This window comes from Ostrea edulis, chromosome 6 (genome assembly GCF_947568905.1).
Source record: "Ostrea edulis chromosome 6, xbOstEdul1.1, whole genome shotgun sequence".
NCBI lineage: Eukaryota > Metazoa > Mollusca > Bivalvia > Ostreida > Ostreidae > Ostrea > Ostrea edulis.
In genome coordinates, this window is record NC_079169.1 from 41,962,537 (window position 1) to 41,977,184 (window position 14,648).

Genomic DNA, 14,648 nt, shown 5'->3' on the forward strand with positions numbered 1-14,648 from the left:
ATATGCAGGGTCGTGTGTGGTTAATTATTAAAACCTAAGCTGTTGTTTGTTTAACAAAATCAAGGATCTGGGAATCAAGGCCAGTGTATTTTAAGGTGTGAATTTTGACAAACTTTAAGAAGTGCGGAGTAGATCGGAAATGAAAATCTACTTCTTGTTATACCATTATGTTCAACAGAGTGAAAAATTAGCCCAATTACGATATAAATCAGGTAGATATTGTGCTTAGGACTGAAATTTCAAATGGAGTATTCACGATTTTCCAGCGCGAGATACCCGAGGTTTCCAGAATCATGACCGGAACTAGGGGCTCACTTCGACACATCCCGATTATTTGTCACATCTGAGTTCAAGAAAGTTGCCAGCATTAGTTCAAAGCTTAAAAGATTTGCTGTGCACAATGGATATTGTGACTTATTTAATGTCTTTAATTTCAAATTGAATATTTCCAGCATTTATTGTACAAACGGAGACACAACACTTCATCACTTGCTTTCTTACCACCAGACAAGCATTGCATTTTTCTAAGTTACAAGGAGGCTATACAAAAATACTCTTTACAACAAAATGTTTACAAGTTTTAGAAAATCTGCATGCAGTTCAAGAATGAGATTTAAATCTCATGTAAATATGTAATATGAAATCCATGCATATTTTATCATTCTTAAACAGATTGAAATGTAATTTTTGATGAATAATAAATCATGATACAACACATTGTATTCTAGATTTTTAACTAGTTTATTATTAAATTTATTTTACAACTATTAAAACTGTACTTGATATTCTTAATGATAAATTCTAACTACATGTAAAGTTATTTTCTCCATTATACAAACTATTTCTGTATATTATTTGCGAAATTTTATGCATTATCTGCGGAAAATAGGCAACCTGTATTAAGAGACCACCTGTCATATGTGTGACCATTCTCCATTGGACGGTCTCTTAATACAGGTTTGACTGTACTTGAAAAGTGATAAATATAATAAACTTGGGTCAATATCCATTTATTTTGAAAGCTTTGTAAACATAAACAGCTTGACACATGGATTCACTGGTCAAATTGAATTTTGAATGCATTTTCAAAATTTCTAAAGTAGAAATACAGTAAAATATCTCTATCGCGAAGTCTGAGGGATTTCGAAAAAACTTCTCGATATCCGATGGTTCGAGATATCCAAAATCAATCTTGAATTTTTTTTTTTTGGAAGGAGGATATTTGATGTTTTAAAGATGAAACGTGTATTATTAAATGTGTTATCATTATTGTGAGCATTATCTTCAAGCGCACTTCAGCAATTTTGTGCGTTTATCTAAACCAAATGTTAATGATATAGCGTGTATCATTCAAAACACTACCCCTGAAATCGGGCGTGTTAGTTCATAATTGGCGGTGAACTTCATGCATAATGTTGGAAGGCTTCACTAATCACCCAAGCTGTTGAACCAATTATTGCGACCTGGGACTACTCGGAAAAGGCGAGCGTGGATTAGCGGTTAGTAATTATAATTGGTTTAGCCGCGGGCGGGAATGTGTGACTTAACGACACCAGGTATGGTAAGCAGAGCGGAAAATTGAGTGCACTTCGAGATAAACCAGGTGAATTTAGGGCATGGGACCTTGAAAATACTTCGACATAAGCGGGGTATTCGAGATTACCGTGTTTGAAATATCAGAAGTTTTAAAAATCATTTATATAGGGAAAATGGTCAGGACCGGCAATTGACTTCGACTCAAGCGGGGTATTCGAGATACAGATATTTTACTGTATATATATTGACATAAAAAATTTGAGCTTTTTTTTAAAGGATTTCCCCTTAAATTCAACATTTCAAAGGAATTTTTGAAAAACTAAAAAAAATTAGGATTAATTTTTATGGAATTTTAGGGCCTGCCTAGTACCAAATCCCCTACCCATGCATCATGAAATTACAATTTTGATAAAGGGCTACCTGCTCATTCTAGATATTAATTTAATTTCAACAGTATTAAAGATGATTTTTAAATTTTTTACACACAAAAACTCTATCTACCAAGTTTGGACCCATCCTGGTGTTAGAACCTCTACCCCAGAGATCATGGAATTTATGATTTATATAGAGCAGGAAGCTTCTACCAAAGCCCCAGGGGTGAAGGAGTCCTGGAATTTACAATTTTTGTCCTCCTTGTTGTCCCAAAGATGCCTTATAACAAATTTGATAAGAATTGGAATGGAAGTTATCAAGAAGTTAAAAATGTTCAATTGTTCACTCATGACACGGGACTCTGACCAGTTGCAATGAAAAATCATGCAGCATAAACATACCGTCTGAGATTTTCTGTAATTCTGGGTTCTGTGTTGTGGGATGAACTGTAGACTGAAATCCTGGGGGTGGATTCTGTGTAGTCGACCAGCCAGCTGAATCTGAAATTTGTTGTAATGTAAGTTTATAGCAGTTTAAATCAATTGAAAAGTGTACATAGCTGTCATAATTGTTTTCAAAACCCTAAGTCATTGTAAATATTGGTATCAATGTTCAATTTCTCTCTAAGCCTTGGTCCACACAATATTCTGGTTAAATAAATAGAAGTAAAATTCTGCTATCACCCATGTGAATCAAGATACCCTGTAGCAATTTTTTCCTTGGGTGTAAAATTTGGCGATTTTCTAGCTCATAGGTCAGAGATCGAAATGGTCAGAGATTGAAATTAATAAACTTTTCTAACTAGCAAACTTGAACTTTTCCTAGCATTTTTCATGCCTCTTTATCAAAATATATGAGAATAAGTGCAATAATAAAAATAATAATCATAATAGTTCTTTCATTGAACATTTAATGAATTATCATTGGTGCAGGTAATAGGGGATATCTGTGGGGGCGTACTAGCTGTCCAGGGATCCACCACCTATTTACAACATCACGTACAGAACTTGAAATCTTGAACACTGTTAGTATCAATTCAAATTATAAAAGCAAAACATTTGGAGATTTCATTTCAAAAAATCTAACTGAACAAAAGACCCATGGGCCTTAACAGTCACCTGAGTATCATAGCTCATACAGTGAGTATCATATTAGCATTTAAACCTCAACATGGGAGTCCTTTGTGTACATGTTTATGATTTTTCAAAATATGCATACAATTTCTATTCATTTAATATATCATTTATAAAATGGAAGTTTGAAGCATATAAATCATTTTGACATTACTCCCCCTCCCCCTTTTTCCGAACACCATGCATGCATTCAGTTAATTTCCCATGACTGTGAAAGTAGAGAAGGAAAAATATTTCTAAATACATCTTTATTATGTGGCCTCTATATGCAAACTGCCCTGTCCATGGGTCTGAACCCATGACCCAGGAGCCACGAATTTCACAATTTCAGACGAGAGCTTCAACGATATCATAATCCCCCCCCCAGAAAATAGGATTTTCAAAAATTAAAATAGGACCTTAATAGGACAAATCTATTTAACAATAGTTTTTAACAAGAGTATCGCAAACGGTACAATATATGCCCGTCGGACAGTGAAATTCAACCTGGAAGCATATTCTGCACTCTCAATTGATACAACACATATTCTGAATAGAAAAGTCTTAAAGTGGGTCATGGTGCACCAATCCATCTGACATGTGAACTGATTATGTATTTCTCTGAGAGTGAGCTAGGTTGAAACAAAATGATGATAAAAAGTCCAGGAAACCATTTGATCTACTTTTAGCCCTAAAGTAGGTCATGGTGCACCAATTAAGTTGAAATGTTTGAAACTGATTATCTATTTCTCTGAAAGGGAGGTGGTGACAAAATTTCAGAGCAATACCTGTGATCATACCAAAAAAAATTCTGGAAAACTGTTTGATCTACTTCTACCCCTAAAGTATTGTAGGTCACAGTGTGCCAATCCTGCTGAAATGTTAACTGCACTTGTCTTCCTCCGAGAGGAAGCCGTTGACTAAATATCAAGGCAATATCTGTATCCGTAATGAAAAAAAGCCCAGAAAACTGACTGACCTATTTTTAGCCTAAAAGTAGGTCAAGGATCCAGCTGAAATGCAAACTGAACTTGTATTCCTCTGAGAGGAAGCCTTTAACTAAATATCAGAGCAAAATCTGTATCTGTAAAAAAGCCCGGAAAACTGTTTGACCTATTTTTCCAAAGAGTAGGTCAAGGATGGACCAATCCAGCTGAAATGCAAACTAAACTTGTATTCCTCTGAGAGGAACCTTATGTGTAAATTTCAGGGCAATATTTGTATCTGTAATGAAAAAAAGTCCGGAAAACTGTTTGACCTACTTATAGCCCTAAAGTAGGTCAAGGATGGACCAATCCAGCTGAAATCCAAACTCACTCTTACAATTCTTGAGGGAGATATTGTGACCAAATTTCAAAGTTGTACATGCATCCGTTATGGAAAACAGTTTTCCAGGCTTTTTTTTACAGATACAGATTTTGCTCTGATATTTAGTCAAAGGCTTCCTCTCAGAGGAATACAAGTTCAGTTTTTTATACGCCTGTCATTAGAAGGGACATATTATGTTATGGCGCTGTCCGTCTGACTGGCTGTTTGACCTATTTTTCCAAAGAGTAGGTCAAGGATGGACCAATCCAGCTGAAATGCAAACTAAACTTGTATTCCTCTGAGAGGAACCTTATGTGTAAATTTCAGGGCAATATTTGTATCTGTAATGAAAAAAAGTCCGGAAAACTGTTTGACCTACTTATAGCCCTAAAGTAGGTCAAGGATGGACCAATCCAGCTGAAATGCAAACTCACTTTTAGGCCACACTAATTTGTAAAATAGTTCTTCGGATTTTCAAACAAAAAAAGTGAGGCGAGAGGGCGAAATTATTTTACAAATATTATTTTTAATTTTGGAGATAAAAATTATGAGGCGAGCGAATACAAGAAATATAAATATTTTTAATTGAATTAAGTGTGATTTTAAAAAGCGGGTGCCTAAAAATAAAGATCTTAAATCATCAGATATCATTTGTTTACCACATAAACTTAATATCTTTCAACTTATTTTCTTTATACCTAATACATGTACTTTGCAACATTAATTGACAAGGTCTTTTTGAAGCATTTTATTTTAGTTTCATTTCTACAAACTTTCGATTTTGAGATATGCATATTGCTAGGGACACATCCAGTTTTGACATTCAATGCAAATGCAATATCCATTGCATCGCTTTGAACATTTTCTTGAATTTTGATATGACATCACCAAACCTTTTGTGAATTTGTCGTTAACTGTCGGTCCGGTTTAAAATAGTCATCGATCAGTACCCCTTGCTTGTTGTAAGAGGTGAATAAATGGGGCGGTCCTTCAGATAGGACTGCAAAAACTGAGATCCTTGTCACAGCAGGTTTGGCACGATAAAGATCCCTCAGTGCCATAAGCGCTGAGCATAGGCCTAAATTTTGCAGCCCTTCACCGGCAATGGTAACGTCTTCATGTGAGTGAAATATTCTCAAGAGAGACTTCAGTCAATATATAGGCTAATCAAACAATCAATCATATGCTATCAATGTTCTCTAAATAGTGGCATTGAATAGCGCTTCAAAAGTTTCATCGGCTTCCAGTTCGATTCCAGCATAAGGAACAACTTCCAATCCAGTGTTATGAAGTATCGTACATATTAAGATAGCCATCATGAATAACTTAACCGTATTACACTGTTAGGAAATTTCTCGAGAGCCCGTGCTTCTGTCATTTGTCAGCATATACATCAAGGTTATTTGTGCGCTTGTTGTAAAAACTAAAAAAAATATTTATGGATATTTTTGAACACGCGGGCGGATATTATTTTTTGATAATATTATAATTTGGATTTGTTACAAATAGAAGCGGCAAATCCGACGAACTAGATTACAAATTGGCATGGCCTTACAATACTTGAGGGAGATATTGTGACCAAATTTCAAAGTTGTACATGCATCCGTTACGGAAAACATGACCCTGGACGGACAACCAGCCAGCCAGATGGACAGCGCCATAACATAATATGTCCCTTCTAATGACAGGCGTATAAAAATTGATAAGACTCCATCTCCCCTCACATCTGTCCACAATTACCTCCATCTATACAGTACTTACAGAAGAGCGTTGCCATCATTTCTATTCGATCAAGAAAAAATTACAGATTGATGCAATAAAAAGTTTCCTGTATTTATAAACATTTATAATTTCAATAACTATATATAATAACAATGCGCTTTAGGCCTTGGAACCACAGATATATGACATTTCTCACATGAAAAGTTGGCAATCTTTAAAAATTATTTTGATCAGAAAGAATGTGTTGATATGAAAAGAAAAATGATATACAGATTCAGAAAAAGGCTAGACAAAGTCTCATCAATCTTGCAATTCTGTACCGCATCAGTATTCACCAAAATTGTGTTAATTTCATGTTGTGCATGTATCATGTCAGGTAGTGTGCAAGAAGGTGAATTCTAGATGATATCAAGAATTCTGCTCACGTTAACCGTAGGGGCCATCTTGACCTTGTTTTAGGGAATGAATTATTCGTTCATTGTTGAAGACCCTACAGTGAATGCCATGATGAAGAACAGGAATAAATGCCATGTTTATTGACGAAACAGATATATCTATGTTAGTTGTGATTTTGTCACACACACATTCATTCAATACCAAATTCCAAGAATTGAAGTCATGACTTGTGGTGCCAAAGATTAGAACTAAAAACATGGACAATATGCCAACTCAGCTGGGCTGAAACACATTTCTGGAATGATCTTCCATGCAGATGACATCAAGAAGTCAATATCTCTTGAAATTTCAAAAAACGTCTTAAAACTGATTTTCGTCAATTAACTCTCTATAGATATTAACATGTATAAACTGTGACTGTTCTAATTATCAAACACCAAAAAAAAAACCAAACAAACCACCAACCCTTTAGCTATCCATTTTGATCTTAAGGCCAATTCAACTGAATTTTATTTTTTATTTTCTGAGAAAAATATTCTGTCAACAGAAATGCATCATTTAATCATAAATGCCAGATGGATATCAATCTATGCTTATTTCACAGACGAATTCAAGGTTAAGCTTTAATTTCAAACACAGAAAGATACCAAACTTTTTTTAAGATTTACACTCGTAAGAATGCGAGAACTAAAGAAAACCATACATATCTATTTTCTTCACCGTTCACATAGCTTTTCATGTTGCTATACCGGAAATGTAAATAAGAAGTGTAAATACTGGAGTCGGGCATCAAAATTTTTTGGAAATCGCAAGTTTCGCAAAATAAAAAAAATTTGGGGGCAGCCTGATTTTTAAGGGGTGGGCGGGGATGATAAATCTATCAATTAAGTTGAATTGGCCTAACTATATTGTTTTATTTTGATAATTTTACAGATGTCACACTGTCATTTAAAGGGGAAGGCAACCCAAAATTTTTTTACATGATAAATGATAGGATCAATTATATGAATATCTGTCAAACTATTCTGTTGATAGAAAAGCTTCAGTACTAATTTGAAAACATTAAAAATTGAAATTCCCACCATCTAAAGAGGCTGCCATGATGTGAAATTCTTTTGTATTCAAGACCACAAAAATCAATAATTTTGATGTCACACTGCCTGTCCCGGTTTTGATGAGATTTTAAGATCATCAAAAATGTGAATGTGGAAGATTTTATGAATAAATAGGTTGATGCCTTCCTGTCAAGCTGTTAATTGCACTAATGCGAAGGGGAGATGTGAAAAATTTAAGTTTTTCTCTCTCGAAATTCCTGACCCAACCAATTCATCTGAAAAGAAAAGACTATGTAAACTGTGGAGCCATCATTTGCATAATGACAAGATGAGGTTCGAGATATTTATATGAAGAAACGTGTACTGTCTACCTGGTCTGCAATTCGACTGAACATCTTCTTTTCTCAATTTCTTCTTGCAAAAGGATGGGCTCATATCTATTTGGCTCCAAACTTAACTGTTCGGGACTTGTCAATATTTATAGTGCTGCTGATGAAATAAATTGGAACCGACGGTGTGACATCATAAATTAAATTTCAATGGCCGCTCTCTTAGCGGTGGGTAATTGGAAATATATGATAGATTAATATTGATTTAATCGTTAACCAAGAATTTTTGTTGTTAAAGACTCATTTACGTTTCAGTAAATAATACATATTTTATTCATAAGAGCAACAATGTGGTTAGGGTTGCTTTTCCCTTTAAATTTTTTTTTATCGTTGTATTTCTCTTCATACCCTTGATCAAGATTTTGGGCTCACAGCGGGTGAGACCGGTCAACAGGGGATACTTATTCCTCCTAGGCACCTGACCCCACCTCTGGTATATTCAGGGGTCCATGTTTGCTCAACTTTCTATTTTGTATTGTTAATAGGAGTAATGAGATTGATCACCATTTGTTATCTTTCCTTGTAAAGCGCCTTAAGAGTAATTTGTTTTATAGAAGGTGCTATATAAATGTTCATAAGTCATGTCTTTCAATTGGACCCTTGGCAACACTCAATTGTACTGTCATATATGTCACTTATATAAATTTTATATCAAATAAACATGCAAAGTATTTCTTGTGTATCATGTGTTTATCTTGTAAAATACATTAGATTTTCATTTTAAGGCAAACTTCCGTAAACGAAAAATGGCTTTGCAGGCAAGAGTTGCCAATCTCTTTCAACCTTTTGCTATTCTTTAGGTTTTTTTTTATCGATGTATAGATAAATTGTTCATGAATGTGTACCTGTATTTGCTTTTGAATTTTCTTATTTACTTACGGCTTTGGCTTGTAATATGGATTCCAAACTTATGGTGCTCTACCAATGGAAGGTATACTTCTCAAGTCATCAAATTGTGTGTTACATGTATCATTTCTAATTTTACAAAATCAAAGCAAAAGGTTTGCATAGCCTTTAACAATAACTTTCACAAGAATAAATGCACAATTTCATTTTCCTGCTCATAAATATACTAGAGGATATACTTATAAATAACAGAAGCTAAATATATATATATATAGATAATAGTTACTTTTCGCAATGATCGGTAAAAGTATAGGTAAAAAATAAAAATGAAACACGAAACTTTACTAAACGTCTTCGTGTTTCATTTTTATTTTTTACCTATATATATATATATATATATATATATATATATATATATATATATACACACACATATATCATAATAGCCAATTTTCATAGGTGTTATACGACAAAATTTTAGATATAGGACTTTATAGGACATGATCAATTTTATAGTAAATATAGGATTTATAGGACACCTATGACCCATGCTCTTATCCTAGAGATGCTTCACACCAAACTGGTAACAATTAGTCTTGTAGTTTTCAAGAAGTTAAAAATGTAAAATTGTTAAAGATGTTATACATTGCAAAAGAAAACGAATTATACCATGCAAGTTTTGTTTTAAAGACATAACTCTGAAATTTGACATTTCATTTTTCACTTTCAGTGACGAGCAGAAGTGACATCACGGCTGACAAATGTATCCCCATTGGGCTCGCCTATACTCATCAAGGTCTATTATGCATACAAGTTTTGTGTATTAATCTTATACTGTTTCCAGTCTTCGACGTTAACCGGTGGCCCGATGCCCGAGGCCAGTAAAATCGGGATCGGGCTTCTAAAAATATTTTAACCCAGGAGTCTGGCGGGCCTGTAAATGTTTTATTGTATGTGTTGTATATATTACAAATAAAGCGTGAGATTGACTCAGACTTTCGCATCGATCATTTTTCAACCATGCTGCCTTTTCTGCAGTATAGGGAGGCACGGGCACTGGAAGTTAATGTAAATATATAGTATGTGCATGTATAAAAAATATATGCACATACTATATATTTACATTAACTTCCAGTGCCCATGTAGGGATGGGGGTCGTCCGTGAAATTCAAAACCTCACAAGCGTATTTAGCAATCACAACCATCAGATCCAAATAAAGAAAAATGGTCACACAAGCCAAGGAGAAAAGAGAACAAAAATCCATGCCCCATTGGACCAAGGGTGGGCCTTTGCTAAGATTTAATTCTTGAGAAAACAAAATGTTTTGTACGTGGTGATTACAAAACAGAGCAGATTCTGAACAGGAGCTGCTGATGTCATCTGCGAGATTAATATTTTGAAAAATAAGATATGTAATCCTTTTAATGTCAGTTGTATATTTTCCTACAGTAGAACATACATGTATCTATAGTGTAGAATCCGCATGCAACACCTTGCAAATGACAAGTGGTCAAATTAGATAAAATATTTTAGGCCATTAAAATATTGTTCGGGCTTGCAAAATTATTATACTGGGAGGCCCGAAGGGCCTGTGCTTCACAAAGTTTTTCGTGAAGACTGTGTTTCTGAGATCTCATGCAGACAAAATCTCTTTTTTAAAAAGGAGATTGGACATATCTAAAAACCGAAGTGAATTTTATCAAAATGAAAAAAAAGAGTCATGGGGCATTACAATTCTCTATCATCCCTGAAAATATTAAGAAAATCCATCGATCAATTCTGAGAAATCGTGTCGACAAAATCTTAATATTGAAAATTTTTCAACCACTTCCTGTGTAGACTGGTATATACATAGAGACAAAATGTGTAGCATTGTTTAACGCTAATCTATTATCCCTGCAAGTTTAAAGTCTCTGTCTTGACTCATTGCTGAAAAAATTCTAAATTTGTCCACACCATATTCACGACCGGAAATGAATTTTACAAAAACATTTCATGTTACTCTAGACATCTATAGTGTCTACAACATATCAATTCAAGTCAAACACTCGATTCATAACCAAGATTTATGGCACTGAAATATGTGAAAATGAAAAGTTTTTTTGGATATAACCGGAAGTTGGAGTTTACATTGTTTGACACTTCGAAAGAGACTTAATAAACTCGAATAGGTATCAATTTAACAGAAAAAGCTTGAAATTTTCGATTTTTTAAATCACTTTCGGTTATGACCAACATTCTTATCCCCGTTCCGCACTTCTACTAATCGAGGTCTATCAAACACAAAAATTTTGTGTGTAAATCTGCTACCGTTTCTGAGAAAATCTCTATTTAAACATCGAAAATCGGCCATATTTGCCTACCTGTAGTGAATTTTCAAAAAATTCAAAAAAACCTATAGACAATTTCATTCTCTACCTTCCCTGAAAGTTTCATGAAACTCCATCCTGCCGATAAAAAATTAAAATAAGAAAAATCAATGTATGCACCCAGGGGTGCATGAGCCGAGTTGCATGGGATACATTGTAAAGTCAGGAATGATGTGGCATATTTATAATTGTGAAGAACTAATTTCAGTTTTAAACTTTTCGAGTTAGTGTCCAGAAACCATATTTGTCTTAAGTTTTCAATCTATTTTCGGTCACCGTGATCTTGGCCTTTGATCTCCAAAATCAATAGGGGCCTTGCTTTGCTGGTATCCAACAATATATCCAAGTTTCATTTGATTCAAATTAAAATTTTTCGAGTTATCATCCGGAAACCAATTTTTTTTTGGAATTTTAAATCTATTTTCAGTCACTGTGACCTTGACCTTTGACCTATTTTCTCCAAAATCAATAGGGGTCTTCCTTACCTGGTACATAACAATATCTTTAAGTATCGCTTGATTCTGATTTAAACTTTCTGAGTTATCATCCGGAAACCAAATATTTCTGAAATTTTCATTCTATATTCGGTCACTGTGACCTTGACCTTTGACCTATTTTCTCCAAAATCAATAGGGGTCTTCCTTACCTGGTACCCAACAATATATCTAAGTTTCATTTGATTGGGATTTAAACTTTCTGAGTTATCATCCGGAAACCAATTTTTTTTTGGAATTTTAAATCTATTTTCAGTCACTGTGACCTTGACCTTTGACCTATTTTCTCCAAAATCAATAGGGGTCTTCCTTACCTGGTACATAACAATATCTTTAAGTATCGCTTGATTCTGATTTAAACTTTCTGAGTTATCATCCGGAAACCAAATTTTTCTGAAATTTTCATTCCATTTTCGGTCAGTGACCTTGACCTTTGACCATTTTTCTCCAAAATCAATAGGGGTCTTCCTTACCTGGTACCCAACAATATATCAAAGTTTCATTTGATTAGAGTGTAAACTTTTCGAGTTATCATCCGGAAACCAATTGTTGACGCCCAACCTCCCGCATCACCAAACCAATAGCCGAGTTGCAACTCGGCTAAAAATAAGAACTAAGAAGAATCCCAATTCATTTTCCATAGTTTTTAAAAAACAATTTTAGGGATCATCCTTAAAGTGAAAAATTAAGAGTTATGGCACATATTTTTAACAGTCACCTACATGTGCTTCAACCAAGGAATAGTATTGTGAACATATGATAGTAAATTAATGTTAAAAGACAAACAAGAATCCCATGGGCAACATCACTCACCTGAGTCACCTTGGCAATTATTTAAAGATTTTCCCTACATATATTCACATGTAAAACTTTTATCCTTATTGTGGCCCAAACCTATTTGTGAGTCATGATTTTTACAAACTTGAGTATGCACTATGTCAAGAAGCTTTCATGTAAATATCAACTTTTCTGGTCCAGTGGTTCTTGAGAAGATTTTTAAAGATTTTCCCTATACATTTGTATGTATAACTCTGATCTCCTATTGTGGCCCCATCCTATCCTTGGGGGCAGTGAGGTTAACAAACTTGAATTTGCACTATCTCAGGAAACTTTCATGTAAATGTAAACTTTTCCGGCCTAGTTGTTTTTGAGAAGATTTTTAAAGATTTTCCCTATACATTTGTATGTAAAACTTTGATCCCATATTGTGGCCCCATCCTATTCCCGGGGCAATGATTTTAACAACCTTGAATCTGCACTACATGTATGTCAGGAAGCATTTATGTAAATTTCTACTTTCCTGGCCTAAGACAAAACAGTTATGGCCTGGACACACTTTGTATGAGAAGCGGAAGAAGAATTCACACTTCTGGGAACGGGAGACGAAGAAGAATTCACACTTCTGGGAACGGGAGACGAAGGAGAATTCACACTAAAACACTTTTGGGAAGGGGAGACATAATAATAAGAAACGGAGCAAAAACAGTATGTCCCCAACACTATGTGTTCGAGGACACAATAAGAACTGAGCAAAAACAATAAGTCTCCAAATTTTGTTTGAGAGACTTGCAATCTGATTAAAATAAGATCTTTGATCCGCTCCGTTATTGTTATGTCGCTAGCGACATAACAATAACGGAGCGGATCAAAGATCTTATTTTAATCAGATTGGGGGACTTGATAATTCAAAGTGTTTGACAGCCTGAAGTGGTGATACTAACACCTAATGAGTGTTGAATAAACACAGAGGAGAACATTATAATTGTTATCTAAATCTGAGATGGTTTAAGTATGCTTGAAGTACTATGTTATCGAATGCATCAATTGGCCTTAATAATTTATTTGATCCACGTTTTTTTTTTTTTTTTTTTTTTTTTTTTTTTTTTTTACAATATATTTATAATCATTCAGTAAAGCGTTTCTTTGCACAAGACGAAATTAGTGTAAACTTCAAATTAACCGAGAGAAAAAAACACGATCTTTTTTTTCCCACTTGTTAAAAATTGTGACGTTACGTATGATTTCTCATTCGCAATTTCAATTTTTAACTCGCATTTAGCAAATATTTCCTCTTAATTTTGTTGCCTGATAAGTATACAAATAGCTTGAGCTGAATACATTTTGGAGTTCGAAAACATGAAAATTGATAAGAAGTACGTGTAGAGCTACTGATCTGTTTGATGGCTCTTAGCACAAGTTTGACTATACATGGACATCTGTATCAAGTATAAGTAAAAAAACTTGTGGTAGATCTACCTACATGAATTTCTAGGTGGGAAATGCTGCATGAATGGTGAGCTTTCCACTTCTGTCAGTTGATGAATTGATTTTAACCAATGTGGAGCATTTTCTGATAGGCCATTGTTTGCTGCAAAAGAAAAAAACACTTTATATGTCCGACTTCTGTGCAAAAGTTATACTATCTGCTTTCCCTTTATGTGTACTAAGCCCACTGAATTTTAGTAGCATCTGCAATACTGGGGCCACATTTGATAACATCTTTCGAATCTATATTAAAAGTTTGGGTATGTAGGTAACCAAAATGTTTTATTTCTTCTAGGGATGGCAATCTAATATAGAATTGCCAATCAGTTAACCGCAACTCGTTCCGACCGATTAACCGGTTAATCACATCAAAATATACATTTTGTGACATAGTTAATGGTTTCAATCTATAAAGTTTGTTTTGTTTATATGCACAGAAAAAAAAGGACAAACACACCAGTAATATTCTGTTTATGTTTTTGTAACGTTGCAATTCCCAATTTCCTTTTTTTTGGATGTACAAGTCATCTTTGCACTGCAAACACTTTTCACATTTCTTTAGGCATAAATCAAATACATCGGAATATCATTCACTGTTATTTGAAGTCTTAGGTGAGGATATTAAACACGAAGATTTGCTAACGCCACACATGGACTCGACTTCCCTTAAAGGACACAACGCATGTTTCTAAACTTCTTCATTTTTTCAACAAAATTAATTCTTTTCATGCCAAAAACTACTTAAAATGTGTTTTAAATGAAATATTTTGCGTAGTTTTCGAG

General features: G+C 34.3%; 1 protein-coding gene across 4 annotated transcripts in view; it reads right to left on the reverse strand.

Annotated features, from left to right (window-relative positions):
- LOC125683151 (CCR4-NOT transcription complex subunit 4-like) overlaps positions 1 to 14,648 on the reverse strand; it is a 182,787-nt gene that overhangs the window by 11,941 nt on the left and 156,198 nt on the right. For all 4 annotated transcript variants that reach the window (XM_056139605.1, XM_048923989.2, XM_048923990.2 and 1 more), the window contains 2 exons: positions 13,861 to 13,968; positions 2,310 to 2,408 (listed from right to left, as the gene is read on the reverse strand). In XM_056139605.1, coding sequence (XP_055995580.1) covers positions 2,310 to 2,408; positions 13,861 to 13,968 — 207 coding nt within the window. The remainder of the gene's footprint in view (positions 1 to 2,309; positions 2,409 to 13,860; positions 13,969 to 14,648) is intronic.